The following is a 16,340-nucleotide window of genomic DNA, read 5'->3' as shown; positions in this document are numbered from 1 at the left end:
AAAATTCTGTCATCACTTACTCATACATGCCTTCATACTTTCTTCCTCCTATGAATGTAAAAGGAGATGCTGTGAAAAATGTTCATGCTGCATATATACTCAAAGTTATTGATTTAGTGTTTATGCATTGTTTGAATATGAACATTTTTAGCAAATATGATCTTCAATTTGGGTCCTTTAATCAAATAAAGCTGTCACTGGAATATTGCACATTGATTTTAAGGTGCTTTTTGTAAAAAAAAAAAAAAAAAAAAACACCATTGGATGAACTTCCAATCTTCTTATCTCCCCAATATCTCCTTTTGTGTTCCATGGCCGTCATACAGGTTTGGAATAACATTAGGGTGAGTAAACGACGACATGATATTAATTCTTGCCTGAACTGTTCCTTAAATGAGTCAGAGTTTCTGTTTATTTAATTTTTTTTTAATCTGTCTCAATTGTATTACATTAATTCCTCATAATAAAGCATCTGAGATACGGTCTCTGTGCATCAATGTAAAAGTGAAGGTCAGTGCTCACAGACTGGTCGAACAGGAGGAGAAAGACAGGGAAGGTGTAAAAAATGACATTCTGAAGCTATTATTGAAACGTCATCAGTCACATGCATTTGAACACCAGCGTCACACATGCACGTTTCATCCGTGATCTGTTTGAGTCTCCACAGGTGTGTGACAGTCGCTGGTCTTGATGGGGGAGCAATACCTGCTTACTGTGAGTGTCATCAAGGGTTGAGTACTGTTTTTCCCTACAGAGGTTAAAATGGTTTCCTTCATGCAAACAATTGTCAGTCCAAGAATTTGAGGAACCATTCATGTCTTAGTTTAATACTTAACATTAATGGTTTGTTCAAATCACTATTTTAAAGTGTGAGCAACAGCAATAGTAACTTAAACCCTCTTACCACTATTTCATTTAGCAGTTGCTCTTATCCAGATTGATATGACATTGATGAAACGAGGTGAACAGATCAGTGAGTTATCATGCTGGCTAAAGACATGCGAGATAAATCAATACAAATATGCACTACCTAATAGGAATGAACAAGTCAATGCAAGACTTTTTCTATGGTTGTTCAAACTTCTTGATAAAGAGGAGTCTTGAGTCACACCTATAATTCGAGAGGTTGTTTTTACATGCATTTGAACTGGATTCTTTCATATGGGTGTACAGACAGTAAGTGCTTAAAGTGTAAGGGAAACAGGGTGTGTATAGTAGGTATTTAAAGGTGCTCTAAGCGATGTCACGCGTTTTTTAGGCCAACATTTTTTTTGTCGCATTCAGCAAATATCTCCTCACTATCCGCTAGCTGCCTGTCCCCTGAACACACTGTAAAAAAATTGCAGTCTCTGTAGACAGCCCAGGCTCCACAAACGGCAACAAAAACAAACTGGCCCAGCCTGGACCAGGAAACATAACAAACAGTGTTCCAGCCAATAACCAACAAGAATGATTTGGGGGTGGGAGTTGGGGGGTTAGTGCACGTGGAGAGAGAGATGTCCTAGACGACGACTATCGTTAAAAAAATTTATTCTTGAGAATTTTGATATGGCCGACACACGACCAAAGAGACGACTTTCCGATGAACAAATAACAAAGAAGAGGGAAAAGGAGAAGGAACGCGAAGTCCCGAATTTACATCGGAAAAGCGTTCAAAAGGTGGCGAGAACTCCACCGGCAGAAGAGCTTACAATCCCACATTCAGGTGGCTCTGTTTTTGCTGGACAGGTTAAATCCAGTTTGTTTTTTCTGAATGGTTTATGACTGTTTCAGGAAGCATGGAAGGGAGGGGGAGGGGACGGGATGAGCAGGAGGGAGGGTCAAGCTAGCCTCCGTTTTGTTTGACAATACTTCGAACGTCAACAAGAAGTGACGTCACCCAATTATGCCTTCACATCACAGCCACTTTCACTTCATTTCAACATTTTGGTCAGAAATGCATCATATTACGGAAGAGTAATAGAGTTCCAGAAAGGGCAATTATCAGTTAAATCGAATTATCTATAATTAAAGCAATTAAACAACTAGGAAAGTTGTAGAAAAGGCAGTTAAAGAGGTGATTCATGCGTGCTGCTGATAACTGTGTGTGCGTTGCCATGTTTTATGTTGATCTTTTTTACAGCCTGATATCAGTGATGCTAATTTTTTGTTCTTCCTCTATTTTGAATCCAGCGGCTGGTGAGTCTTTCTCTGGGAGATGAGGGTGTGGATACTGTTGAAGAGGCTCTTTCACAGATTGCACTTCTTGTTGATTCTTATCGGCTGTCCAGTGCCGAGGTGATGCTAGAGGTCCAGACCAACAAAGTCATCCTGAGAGACAGACACAGCCAGGTAAGAATGCAACACGGAACAAAGCAACTGATGGCAAAGAACGCAAAAGAAAGAAACAAGCATGGTCCAAAAGTCTTTAGGGCTTCAGTTGTGCATGCATTTATCATAATGCAACAGATAATATGTATTAACTTGAAAGGAATGTGCTGCAAGTCTCTTTGGGTAAAAGTATCTGCCAAATGCATAAATGTAAAATGTTCTTGCAAATCCACTAAAAAACACAAAGACTGAGATTTCAAAAAAGAGACACACACATATGATCTAATGCGACAAAATTGAGTGTCACTCAATAGCCTAAGGATCATTGAATATTTGTGATTTTTTTTTAGTTAAAACTGATGATGAATGTGTTGATTGTTCCATGACTGACCATTGATGAGGAACTGGAGGAGTTTGCCATGTGGTCTCTTCTCCGCTGCGACTGCGTAAATTCCCCATCTCTCCGTGGTCCAGCTCTTCTCCTGCTGGTGTGCCAGAGCTGCGCCCGGAAGAGGCCGAGTGTGTATTTCTTCAGCTGTGCGTCTGTCAGAGTGAGACCTGTTTCAATCCAGCAGCCAATCCTTGATTCAGGTGATACTGCTGTGTTTCTCCAAGCAGAGCTCCACCTCTATGATGACATCACTGTCTACCTGTTTGCACATTTCAGGCGGAGCAAATAAGAGATGACATCAAACGAGTTGTGTCGCATTACTCAATAAGAGCAAACAGGTACGGATCTTTACAGTCGGGTGATGTTGTCATTTCCACTGTGCTCACAACCAAGACCGAGAGAGAGACAAGAACCTGTTATCGGGCAGATAAACCGGTTTAACCAGTTTCTACATAGCTTACGAAGGTGTGACTGAGAGTACAGGGAGGGAGGCGGAGAGACAGGGTTTCCAAGGGAAATAAAGATTCATTCGACCTCGGCTGTTCTTTAGGACTAAACACTTACTAACAGGACTGCAGTCAGGTACAGTGTGTTGTCTTTATCTGCTCTACGTGCGCTTATCAGTTTCAGAGAATGAGATCGAATCTGTGTGTGTGTGTGTGTGTGTGTGTGTGTGCGCGCGTTTCACAGCGAGAGACATGTTGAACTAACCTCAAGGCATCTCAATGTCAAACTGAATGCCAAACATATTTTCCGGTATTATTTATGAATGAGTGTGTGTTGGTTAACCTAGACTTTGTGCACAGAATTGTCACTATAAGTGAGCGAAATCTGATTTAAAAAAAATCTGACATTTTGTGGATGTCTTTTATTTTAAAAATGCAAAAGGTTTTCTTTTAGGGTTTGGGATACCGTGTAATCAATGTAATTATCCTCATATAAAAACAATTGAAGACTATGGTATGTCATCATTTAATGTACAGCACGTTACTCTGCTTGTAGTTTTTTAAATACATTTGACTAACTCATTTTCATAGCTTGGTAAATGACCTTAATTCAAAATGGTGTTTAATTAAGTTTTCATTTAAAAGATAATGTCTTATTTAGAAGATAAAAAGCTTTTTAACCATGTGTGTGTTTATATGGGCGTATTGTTGGTGACTCATTATCATTGTGTGTCGGCAATTAAACCACATTTCGATTAAAGCACGTGACGCACATCAGTAGCGACTGAAATACTGTACTTTTTCCGCTAGACTACAACACGCACTGTCCTTCTGGATAAAGGGTGTGTTGTCATGTGAATGTGTTCGTTTCAGGTTCTCTCAGTCCCATATGGATATTCAGGGAATTCCGAGCCCTCCGTACACACAAGCCCCAAACCCACCCTCATCCAATCCCCCCCCACCCTACCCGGGCATCAGAGGTGTGTGTGTGTGAACTGTGAATCAATACTATCTATACTTTTTATTTTAAACAGACACAGATTAACACGCTCTCATTTCTAGCTAACGGACTAGAAAACGGTCAACCTGATAAGTCATTCCTGAAGGCTCAGATGGAAGTGGTGAGTGCATATAAACACACACACACACACACACAACCGGTGAAATGTTCGGATAAAAAACAACTTCAAGGAAGTCTCTTATGCTCATCAAGGCTGCATTTATTTGATCAAAAATAGTTACAAATTTGAAAATTGTGATTTATTTATCATAATGTGGTTTATTTCCTGTGATCAAAGCTGAATTTTCACCATCATATCTTTTTTTTCTTTTGTCAAATCAACTTAGATAATTAATGTGGTTCAGATAACGTAGACTAATATTTTGAGATTCTGTTGATTAAACCAATCTCCTTCTTTGTATTAACTCAAATTTCTTAATTTCAATGAACTCAAAATTTTAAGGCAACCATGGGTAACTTACTTTTTTAAGTTAAACCAACAGTTATTTTTTACAGTGCAGTCTTCAGTGTCACATGATCCTTCAGAAATCATTCTGATATGCTGATTTGCTGCTCAAGAAACATTTATTATTATTATTATGATGCTTAATATTTTTCTGGAAACCGTGATGCATTTGTCCCCAAAGTATGACTGAATTAGCATGTATTGTTCGGTTAGTTTAGAAGACCGTTGACCTCGGACGCTCTAGTCGACCTTCAGTTTGACCATTAGCATGAACAACAACGTCACACTGATATCACTGTTTACATTAACAACAGTTACAAAGATCAAGAAGAACCAAATTAAAGAACTCTGCATGTCTTTTTTATTTTTATTATTAACCGCCTCTCTCTCTCTATTTCTAGGATGTGCTTAATCATTGTTTTGATGACATCGAACTGTTCATCGGAAATCTGCAGCAGTCAGCAGAGGCTCAGATTATCCTCGACCAGAGAAGCAAAAAGAAGAAGAAAAGTCAGAAGAAAAGTGCAGACGGTATGAGTCTATAAGGAGAAATTAAACCTTAATGCGTATCAAAAGAAAGCAAAAAAGAATGTGAATTCCTTAAAGTGATCCCCCAAAACACAAGTGAATTGAACCGTCTGTAAATGGCCTACTGTAGTGCGCTCTTATCAGTAGATGTGGGCTTGTTATCAGTTGCTGATAGGAAAGCGTTGTGTTAAGGGCCGTCAGCAGGATTCACTCTTCATATTCTCAATCAGAACAATATACCTGCATCATCTTCAACAAATCTGCATTTGTTCCAGGAACATAATGTACTTGGAAATCTTCTCTTACACGTTTCTTTTTATTTTGTTAATAGCACACATGATCCGTGTTTTAGAGAGTTTGTTGTGCGTTTCTGTTTTATAGAGGATCTTCTCATGGCTAAAGCCAAACCGCCTTCTGAGAAAGAGTTCGCTGACGCTTTTCAGAAATTCAAATACATCTTCAGCCTGTTGGTGAGTCATGAATTTTAATGTCAACATAAAATAATAAGTTCAGAACATCTTTTGCAGTCTAAATTGATTAATTAATTATATAAGAATTCACTTTGATTATATATTTTAATGATTTTAAATGATGATTTAATGAATAATTTATTTATTCAATATTTATTATTTCATTATTCATAATAATAGTAATAATAATTTATCATTTAATATATTAAAAAATATTATATTAAGCATGTTTAATTGTTTCCCAGAAAATGCTATTTACATCTCTAAAATTCTTTTTTTTAATATATGTATTACAAATATGATTTATTATTATTATTATTGATTTTTTTATCTAAAAAATATCTATATATATAGAGAGAGAGAGAGAGAGAGAATTTTATATATACATACAATTTTATATATATATATATAGAGAGAGAGAGAGAGAAAATCTTACATGTACATAAAATTATATATATATATATATACAGTGCAATGCATAAGTGAATACACCCATGCTAAAGTTGACTAAAAAGAGGAATAAAAAATCATATTTTGGAAATTGAACTTAATGCCTTAATTAAAAAAATTAGGAAAAATCCAACCTTTAAGGACACCAATTTTCTTTGTGAATGAATAATGTATCATGAATAAATAAATGTTCTTCCTTAAAATACATGGTGCATAAGTGAGTACACCCCTATGTTAAATTCCCATAGAGGCAGGCAGATTTTTATTTTTAAGTATTTAAAAAAAAAAAGTAGGATACTATGCATCCTGATAAAGTTCCCTTGGCCTTTGGAATTAAAATAGCCCCACATCATCACATAGCCTTCACCATACCTAGAGATTGGCATGGGGTACTTTCCATAAGATCATCTCTCAATGCAAATCAAACTAGCTATTAGGCTAACTGAAATAAAACCATGCCAATCTCTAGGTATGGTGAAGGCTATGTGATGATGTGGGGCTATTTTAATTCCAAAGGCCAAGGGAACTTTATCAGGATGCATAGTATCCTAAAACAAAATAAATAAAAAATACTTAAAAATAAAAATCTGCCTGCCTCTATGGGAATTTAACATAGGGGTGTACTCACTTATGCACCATGTATTTTAAGGAAGAACATTTATTTATTTGCGATACATTATTCATTCACAAAGAAAATTGGTGTCCTTAAAGGTTGGATTTTTCCTAATATTTTTAATTAAGGCATTAAGTTCAATTTCCAAAATATGATTTTTTATTCCTCTTTTTAGTCAACTTTAGCATGGGTGTATTCACTTATGCATTGCACTGTATATATAATTTTATGTATATGTAAAATTCTCTCTCTCTCTATATATATATATCTCACACTCATATAAACTATAGTTATTATTTTTATTTTCTATTTAATATTTATATTATTAAAATGATTAATGTAGTATTTAACAACATTATTTTATATAGTTATTTATTGCTATTTGAAGAGCTCAACTGTTGAGAAACTGCCGGATACTCATATCCAGGTCATGCGGTAGCATATCTCTCTGTCAGGTTTCAATAAGCGCACTGTTTGTTTTACAGGCACGGTTAAAATCCGTCATCACCAATCCGACGTCCGAGGAGCTCGTGCATCACGTCTTCAAACCGCTCGACATGGTGAGTAACGAAGGCTGACTGTGTCTTGAGCAAACGGCAGAGCTTTTAAGGCCTTTGTTGCACTGTATTGTTTCAAGTGTTTCATCAAAAGGGTTTGTACGCTATTATGCGTAATTATGAGTAATTCACCTTGATTTGTGTGTTTGTAGATCGTGAGGGCAACAGGAGGTCCTGGTTTTGCTGCGTCCGTGTCCAGCCCAGCGATGACGCAAGGAGCCGTGGCTCTGCTACAGAACAACCTGACGGCACAGGAGAATGCATTATGGGTCTCTTTAGGGCCTAACTGGACACACCAAAAGTACATGAATTGATGCAGAATTGAACAAAAATTGGAGATCTGTCCCTTTAATATGTGCACATGCTGATGTCTGGTTGACTTCATGTAGGTCTGCTCTGCGGAGTCCCGTGGCGCCGTACACACTCGTGTTTCAGGACGGCTGGAAGCCTCCGGGGTCAGACGCCGCTGGCTGGGTCGATCCTGTGGAGTCAGAACACAAACAGGACGCAGAGCTCTCAAAACTAGAGGTAATGTATTATTCACGTCCGATATGTATTATTGTGTCCAATAACGTACAAGAGTTTGGGGTTGGTTCGATTTTTTTTAACGTTTTTGAAAGAAGTCTCTTCTGCTCACCAAGGCTGCATTTATCTGATCAAAAATGAAATGTGAAATATTATTAAAATTTAAAATAACTGTTTTCTATTTTAATATATTTTAAAATGTAATTTATTCCTGTGATCAAAGCATCATTACTCCAGTCTTCAGTGTCACATGATCCTTCAGAAATCATTCTAATATGATGATTTGATGCTCAAGAAACATTTATGATGATTATCAATGTTGAAAACTGCCTAATATTTTTGTGGAAACCGTGGTAAATCTATTTTTTTCAGGATTCTTTGATAGGAAGTTCAAGTTATTTAAATTAAGAAATATTTTGTAACATTATATGTGTCTTTACTGTCACTTTTGATCAATTTTATTTAATGCATCCTTCCTGAATAAAATATTTAAATTCTGTTAAAAAAAAATCATATTAACCCCAAACTTTTGAATGGTAATATACATATACATGCTGGATAGGCTTCTTTGATTACAGTCTCTTTAAATTAAAGTTTTATTACTTTTTCTGAGCCGTTTTATCTATTTATAATTAATTTATGCTAACCAAACAGTGAGATGGTGAGGTAGAATTTAAAAACATAATTAACCGTGAAGAAAAACAAACAAATAAAAAACAATAAATGTGATTTCCTTGTTCATTTTTGGGAGTTTATGTTATTTTGCTTACATGTTGAATTGTGTCTGTCACACCCAGCTGACCCCGACTCACGATTCGGACCGTCACACTGCTCCTGTTCAGACTACAGAAGAACTGTAAGTGTGATTCACATCTGAAGAGTCATCCAACAAACAAACACACAGACATATACATTATTAATACTTATATCATTAGTGTGACCAATCAGGGATCAGCTTCACCTTTCAGCTGATCATCAGAAACCGTAGGTCTGTAGAAGTCAATCACATTAGACAAAGATCAATTTCGGACCAATGTGAGGATCAATACAGGCCAGGGTTTGTTCACACAAATAACAAAAAAGACTAACAAACAAAAGTTCACTTGTGGTGTCGACTCTCAGGAGTTTCACTTCAGTGTAAATGAAGTACAATGGCTTCAGTGTGAAACAAACCTTCATTCAGTCATTGTCTATTGTCTCTGCTCTTAATGACTGAGAGTTTCTGTCCTTTTTTATCTCAGCAATCTAACGTGCTTATTTTGTAACTGCATTTTAAAAATTGTATTTCGTAAAGTTTTAATGTACATTTAGTGTAAACATCTCTGTCTCTCTTCCTCAGTGATGACGGCGTGAAAGAGTGCTTGTATCGATGCAGTTATGATTTTGTTGCGCGGAACAACAGTGAGCTGTCTGTACTTCAAGGAGAGACGCTAGAGGTCATCAGTGATGTCTGTTGTTTTTATATAAAGACAATTATAATACTATATACTAACCCAATCCCTATCCTAAAGAAAACATATTGCTTTTTTATATAGTTTTATTATTATTATCTGGAGATTTTTATTTTATATATACAGTACGTTTATTTATTTTATTCTAAATATACATTTATTTTATGTATGACTTGCCAAATAAAGACATCCTCATATATATATATAGATAGATAGATAGATAGATATGTATATATATATTATTTGGCAAGTCATGCATGAAGATATATACACACACACACACATACATACATATATAATTTATTCATGGAGATTTCTGGGGATGTACATTTATTCATATATATATATATATATATATATATATATATATATATAAAATTTATTTCATGCATGACTTGCCAAATAAAGACATCCTCATGTATAATTTCATATATTAATAATAATATATTTGATATATATATATTTTTTTTAATGAGACATCTGGGATTTTTATACATTTATTCATGTAGATTTATTATTTTTATTTTATTATAAATATATATTTATTTTATTTAATGCATGACTTTGTATTTCAAGCATAAATCCCCATTACACATACATTTATCAAGTATTATAATAATACTAATAATCCCTTATTTTCCTGTTTTTCTCTGTCATACAGGTGATTGAGTCATCCAAGCGATGGTGGAAGTGTCGTAATAAGTTTAATGAAGTGGGATTCGTGCCGTTTAACATCCTGGAGCCGGTCACACACATCGACAACCCTATGCTGCATAAAACCCCAAAGGTACAAACTCACATCGGTCACTTCAACACATCTCTCTTCTTCTCCTCCTCGTTCTGACATTGACGTCTCTGTTTCAGCCTCCTGCTGCTCCACCGATATCCAACGCCCTTCCCAGCCCGTCCGCCATGACCTCTGACCCCAGACCCCCTCGGCCTCGCAGCATGATTCACGGATCACTGCCTGAGGACACAGAGAAAGGTATGAACACACTATAACAGGAGACCTCAGGCTGAGCAACCTGAACTTCTCACATCAGGCCTCTTTAATATCTCCAGTTTCTTCTAGACAGCATTGAGAAAGTCTCCTGCTTCTCAAACCAGTGCTGTTATTAACTAAAACTGTTCCAAATCGAAAGAACAGCTGAAATAATATTAAATAGACAGATTAAATTAAGTTAAAGGTTTTAAATTAAAAAATTTAAAACAGAAATATTAAGTACTAAAATGACTAAAACTGAAATTAAAATAAATGAAAGCTAAATAGATTTAAATATTACAATAGCACATACAATTATTAAAACAAACTAAATTTAAAATGAGAGTATTAAACCTGTGTTATTTTAGCAACACTGATATAGTATTATAGTTTCTGTTAATATTTTGAATTAGAATTTATTTTCATATTTTAATTTTAAAGTTTTAGTAAGTTTGTTGTATGTTCTTGTCATTTATTTATTAATTTAACATCTCTATATAGCTATAATTAAATTATTTAGTACTTCAACTTAAAAAAAAAGAAAGAAATGTTACCTTGGCTGATAGCTGATTATTTGATTTGATTTATTTCACGTAATACAATGTTTTTTATGGTTTGACTTAACAATAATAACGCTGCTAAGAAATATTAATTCCAAAATATAATTCTAAATATGAATAAATACTCTAACGGTATATGATGCTCACGGTGTTCTCGTGCTCATATTGATCAGCGATGCAGGTGAATGATGAGTTACTGCAACGCTTGACCAGCGGGAAGAATCTGTCTCCTCGACTGACGATTCATCGTTCGACGGACACGTCTGCGCCGCTGGATTACAGCTCCCCGCCGGCAGAGGTGGAAAACTGGCTGCAGAAGAAAGGCTTCAGTGAACCGTGAGTCAGGAATCAGTCAACTATTAACAATAACAATCAGCTTGTAACACCTGGAAAAAACAGACCCCACGGTCATTTAGTATGATTTCATATTAAAACTATAGTATTTTGCCTATGCATTTATGTTGCATTAGTATTTGGTTATTTGTGTGAACAACAAACCCTATATTTGTCCGAAATTGATATTTGGTGTTATGTAAATGGTAAATGTGTTTGACTGTCTATAGAGCAACAAAAAAAGTTAAGCTGATCCCTGATTGGTTACATTCTATAGACTTATAAGTATTAATGCATTTGTCTATATTTGGGATTTTTGTAAGTATCTCCTCTATTGTAGTTCAGGGGTTCTCAACTGTACACTTTCCTGCAGAGTTTAGCTCCAACCCTGATCAAACACACCTGAACAAGATAAGCAAGGTTTTCAGGATTATTAGATAGTTACAATCAGGTGAGTTTGATCAAGGTTGAAGCTAAACTCTGCATGAAAGCGTTTACTTTACTAGTTTAATCCATATGTATGTCATCAGAGCAGCTTGTAGTCTCTGTTTTGAGGTGTTCTATATAATTGTCCAGATATACAGCAGAGTTTAGTCACTGAAGGGCTGTTGTTGGTGTGTGTGTGTGCAGGACTGTGCAGTGTCTGCGGGTTCTGAATGGAGCTCAGCTGTTCTCTCTGAATAAAGAAGAGCTGCGTGCTGTTATTCCTGAGGAGGGCGCTAGAGTCTACAGTCAGCTGACCGTACAGAGAGCCCAGATAGAGGTACACATCAAACACACGCATTTACTTAAAGGGATACTCCACTTTTTTCGGAAATATGCTCATTTTACATCTCCCCCAGAGTTAAACAGTTGAGTTTTACCGTTTTAGAATCCATTCAGCCGAACTCCGGGTCTGACGGTACCACTTTTAGCATAGCTTAGCACAGATCATTGATTCTGATGAGTCCAGTAGCATTTCTTTCAAAATGACCAAAGAGTTTCAATATTTTTCCTATTTAAACCTTGACTCTTCTGTAGTTAAACCGTGTACTAAGATCGACGGAAAATGAAAAGTTGCGATTTTCTAAGCCTATATGACTAGGAACTACTCTCATTCCAGCGTAATAATCAAGGAACTGTGTGGCTGTACCATGGGTGCAGCAGGCGTAATGATATGACGCAGCGCCTGAAAATAGGTCTAATAGGTTAGACAAACTTAGTCCCGGTCACGTTGGAAGAAGTTACCGGGCTGGGGACTATTTTCAGGCGCTGCGTCATATCACTACGCCTGCTGCACTCATGGTACAGCCACATAGTTCCTTGATTATTACGCTGGAATGAGAGTAGTTCCTAGCCATATAGGCTTAGAAAATCGCAACTTTTCATTTTCCGTCGATCTTAGTACACGGTTTAACTACAGAAGAGTCAAGTTTTAAATAGGAAAAATATTGAAACTCTTTGGTCATTTTGAAAGAAATGCTACTGGACTCATCAGAATCAATGATCTGTGCTAAGCTATGCTAAAAGTGGTACCGTTCGACCAGGAGTTCGGCTGAATGGATTCTAAAACGGTAAAACTCAACTGTTTAACTCTGGGGGAGTTGTAAAATGAGCTTATTTCCGAAAAAAGTGGAGTATCCCTTTAATCTAGGTATCATACGCTTCTGTTGTTTTATATGAAGCTACATATAACGGTTACGGGATAAAAAAATACTAGGCTACTTCTAATTATAAAACGGATAGCTCCGGACGGTCCTTGATTCTGATTGGTTGAGCCGCGTTCGAAGCAGTTGTAAATTACTCAACAAACAAACAAACAAACACCTGTGACCGCATTTACATTAGTATTACTGCGCAGCTGCCGTTTGCTGCATGTGTTGCTTGGCAACCTCTTTGGAACTACATTGCTTGGCGGAGGAATAAATGTGTAATAAAATTATATTTTTTGTTGCTGGTGTTTATTTTATGAATGAAATAAATATTAGAATGAATATTGTTATGGAGAAACCGTTTTATAAAAGCAATAAGCCGTGTTTTACAGTGAATTTAGACAAACTAAGGGGCGTTGTTAGGCACGACGCGGAGCAGAGCTTTTATAAAACAGTTACTCCATAAAAATATTCATTCTAATATTTAGTTTATTCATAAAATAAACAGGTTTATTTTAAATAAAAGCATGTTCTGTTAACTGTTCTAAATTCACTGTAAATCACGGCTTTGCGGGGCTTATTGCTTTAATTTAGAACGCTTTTAAATAACAACATTCTAAATTTAAATTCAAATGTTCTAAAAGGTCTCAAGACAGAATCCACTCACTCCTGATGTACAGCATCATTTTGGTCTATTACAATGAAAAGAATTGGTACTGAATTAAAGCCTTTGAATTCAAAGTGAAAACATTTGCACTATACCAATACGTTGTAATTGATATTCTTCAATGCAATTTTTTTAAATCTGTTTGGTGCCACTCCTTTTGCATTAATCCCACCCCATACAGTATTAATATTTCTTTAATTTTCTGTATATTGCAGTCAAGATCATAAAAAAAAAATAATTGTTGCCAGTATGTACTGCACAGTGTGAAGTATTGGCTCATTAGGCAAAGACTTGAACAAAAGAGAAAAAAAATGCATTAACCACTTGCTTAAACATGGTTCATTACAGATGTGTTAGTCTAGTGGTAAAGTTTTCATAAAGATAAATATCCTACCTTAATATGCAATAATGAACCTAATTAAGAAGCATTAAACGCACTGTGTGTCTCTCTCAGGACGCTCACAGAGCCACAGAACTGGAGACGGTGATGGAGAAGCAGAAGATGAAGGTGGATTTGAAACTGGAGAGTGGAACTTTATGAAGATCTATTGAATGCGCACGTAGACTAGTGTTCAAATACACACTCTCTGTCTGTATGATGTATACGTATGAGCCTACTTGCACAAGATCATTTACGTTATTGTAACCTGCTTTGTTGCTTGTTTTATTTTCCTGTTTAGCTTTACGGCATGAAATCAGAATTGTAAATCTCCACAACGATGTCTAACATTTAAATTGTCAGTGTAATATGGGTTAATAATATATTCTCAATAAATACATGTAATGCACAAACTATCAAATCCTCTTTCTCCCCAAGAGGGCGACAGACACCAGTCTATGCAAGACTAACTTTCGTCTTGTCCACAGCGATACAGCGGATATATTGATCAACTCTTCTAGGACTTCAACCTGCACCCTTTGGGTTACCAGGACTAAAATCCACTAATAGAAACGTAATAAAACAAAAAGAGTTCAGAAGTAATCAATGTACTAAAGGTCCATCAATCTTAACATGCACATTAACAAGAGCAGCAACAGTAACAGTGATGCTTAACTAAGCAAATACCACTAATTGTGAAATTATTACTTACGAATCTAACTAGTTTATGGCATATTTAGAAATAATTAAATGTTTTGGTGTTACTTGCGTTGTTCTGGAACTTCAACCAAAAATCTTTGCCAAAGCAAATGCAAGTATTGCTCCATTGTTTAGTCAGCTATACTACACATTTACATTCATCTGCAATAACTTTAAGCACGAAAATACTAGAGTAGAATAATTGTAAATCTCTAATCTAAATGAAATCTTCAAACAAATAAGGTCACATGAACTAGCCTATCTGCTGTTGTAACCACTCAAAAGTATAATGGAATCCCCAATGTGAAGGGTAACTTACTCTTTTATAGGGATATATACAATCTTGCCTATTTTCCACACTGAACACACACAAACATTTTATTCATTCTCTCTCTCTCTCTCTCTCTCTCTCTCTCTCTCTGTGTGTGTGTGAGCAGCTGCTCGGGTGTCGTGTCAGGTGAAGTGAGGAATGTGAGTTTGTATGTTTGATTAAGACAGCTGCAGAGTTTATGCGCGAGATTCATTAGCTAATTAAACCCACATTATGATTTCACACACACTGAACCTGTACAAACATGAGTTTGATGTTTTAGGCCCGAAACACGACACGAGAGTGTGATGTAGATGTACCTGGAGTGAGCGGTCCGTTAGCATTCGGTCATCAATCGCTTACTGAACTGATGATGAGCGCTTTCGAAGCTTCGAAACATTGCGAATCTTTTGTTTCGAATCAGTGATTCGGAGCTTGTTTTTTTTTGTTTGTTTTTTTTTTTTAGCTTGTACAACAGACGATGCTTCGTTACGTCATACTGATTCGAACCTTGATTTCGAAACATAAAAAAAAAAAAAAATCTGATAAAGCCATGAAGTTTAATACTTGAATAAAACAGAAAAGGAGAATGATATAGACCAGGCCCTGCCTTATAAAAAACAAAACAAGCACTATACATTAATAAAATAACATACATTTTATAGAACCCCCATTATTAATGGTATTTATTTATTTATTTGTAGATAGATGACATTTAATATTAATTGCACTTTCATGGAAACATTTGCTATTAGTTTGTAATATACATGTTTGGTCTGATTTTCGCTTGACCAGCAGGTGTCGCCAGCCTGTGGTGTTTCAAACGCTTCGAAAGAGGGAAACAATTTGCAAAAGCAATTTGTTCAATTGATTGTTTAGAAAAGCTGCCTTTCTCCAATCACTTTAGGGTGTCGTGACAACATCTACCTGAATCTAAACAATCTGCATCGAAATCTAACCATCCCAACCTTAATTTGGGTTTCACATTTTCATTTTATTGCTTTATGAAAAAAATAATTGTTTACAGCATGATTCAGAACTCATAATGCAAAATGCAACCAGGTATTTAACCTGAGTGCAAACATGTAGACAGTTTCACATGCCCAGCAAGATTCAAAATGTTGCTCTAGTCAACATTGAACCATAAGTTGTGATAGTTCTTTCTTCTCTATTATGACGTATATCTGAGTGAAATGGCTTCTCGAACAAGAAAAAATGTAGGGCGGGACTCTATTTTGTCCATCAGGAATTGATTGTCTGGTTGTGGTTTGCTATTGGTGGATCTCCTGTGAGTGACAGGTTGTCCCGCCCTCGTGTCAGCAAACACATCATCAGAAGAGAAGCTGCAGGAGGGAGTGGAACTTATTTTGATTAAAGATTATGAGGGCACATTAATTAAAAAAACATCACAAACGATGAGTCTAATTAATCTAATTAAAATCATTAGAATATAAAAATGATTCTAATTCTTTGAACATGTTTACTTATTTTTTTTATTTAATTTTGACTTTATTTATTTATTTATTTTTTACGTTTTGATTCTTCAAATTAATTGATGCATGGCATGGATAT

The 16,340-nt window shown here is 35.8% G+C and overlaps 1 protein-coding gene, 1 long non-coding RNA gene and 1 gene segment (V, D, J or C); 2 read left to right on the top strand and 1 right to left on the bottom strand.

The window, feature by feature from the left end:
* LOC311284461 (Ig kappa chain V-III region MOPC 63-like) overlaps positions 1 to 16,340 on the top strand; it is a 945,935-nt gene that overhangs the window by 437,036 nt on the left and 492,559 nt on the right.
* Positions 568 to 15,282, top strand: eps8l1b (EPS8 signaling adaptor L1b). 4 transcript variants are annotated; one of them, XM_084399115.1, is made up of 18 exons: positions 568 to 714; positions 2,173 to 2,331; positions 2,712 to 2,861; positions 2,978 to 3,039; positions 4,021 to 4,127; positions 4,210 to 4,268; positions 5,015 to 5,144; positions 5,523 to 5,611; positions 7,160 to 7,234; positions 7,384 to 7,532; positions 7,621 to 7,759; positions 8,554 to 8,612; positions 9,096 to 9,192; positions 9,869 to 9,994; positions 10,072 to 10,192; positions 10,923 to 11,085; positions 11,713 to 11,845; positions 13,835 to 15,282. In XM_084399115.1, exons 1-18 carry the CDS (start codon positions 691 to 693, stop codon positions 13,919 to 13,921), a joined length of 1,929 nt encoding a protein of 642 aa, XP_084255241.1. In that variant the 5' UTR covers positions 568 to 690; the 3' UTR covers positions 13,922 to 15,282. The 4 variants fall into 4 exon arrangements, with proteins under 4 accessions (XP_084255241.1, XP_084255238.1, XP_084255239.1 ...); XM_084399112.1 differs by lacking the exons at positions 568 to 714; positions 2,173 to 2,331; positions 2,712 to 2,861 and having other exon boundaries at positions 2,969 to 3,283; positions 9,096 to 9,204; XM_084399113.1 differs by lacking the exons at positions 568 to 714; positions 2,173 to 2,331; positions 2,712 to 2,861 and having other exon boundaries at positions 2,973 to 3,039; positions 9,096 to 9,204.
* On the bottom strand, positions 7,602 to 10,097 carry LOC311284207. The gene is made up of 3 exons (XR_014626170.1): positions 10,007 to 10,097; positions 8,527 to 8,599; positions 7,602 to 7,712 (listed from the first exon to the last, which is right to left on the bottom strand). It is a non-coding gene; the product is annotated as an uncharacterized lncRNA (long non-coding RNA).

The sequence above is a fragment of the Rutilus rutilus genome (assembly GCF_951802725.1).
Source record: "Rutilus rutilus genome assembly, chromosome: 24".
Taxonomy (NCBI): Eukaryota; Metazoa; Chordata; class Actinopteri; order Cypriniformes; family Leuciscidae; genus Rutilus; species Rutilus rutilus.
The sequence above is the reverse complement of the archived record's forward strand: the minus strand, read 5'-3'. Positions and strand labels throughout refer to the sequence as shown.

Excerpts from the sequence above, each read along its gene's own strand:
- eps8l1b (XM_084399115.1), top strand. The coding sequence starts at position 691 with ATGGGGGAGCAATACCTGCTTACT. Across the intron at positions 715-2,172 it reads GGGAGCAATACCTGCTTACT|CGGCTGGTGAGTCTTTCTCT; the intron begins GTGAGTGTCATC and ends TTTTGAATCCAG. Across the intron at positions 11,086-11,712 it reads AAGAAAGGCTTCAGTGAACC|GACTGTGCAGTGTCTGCGGG; the intron begins GTGAGTCAGGAA and ends GTGTGTGTGCAG.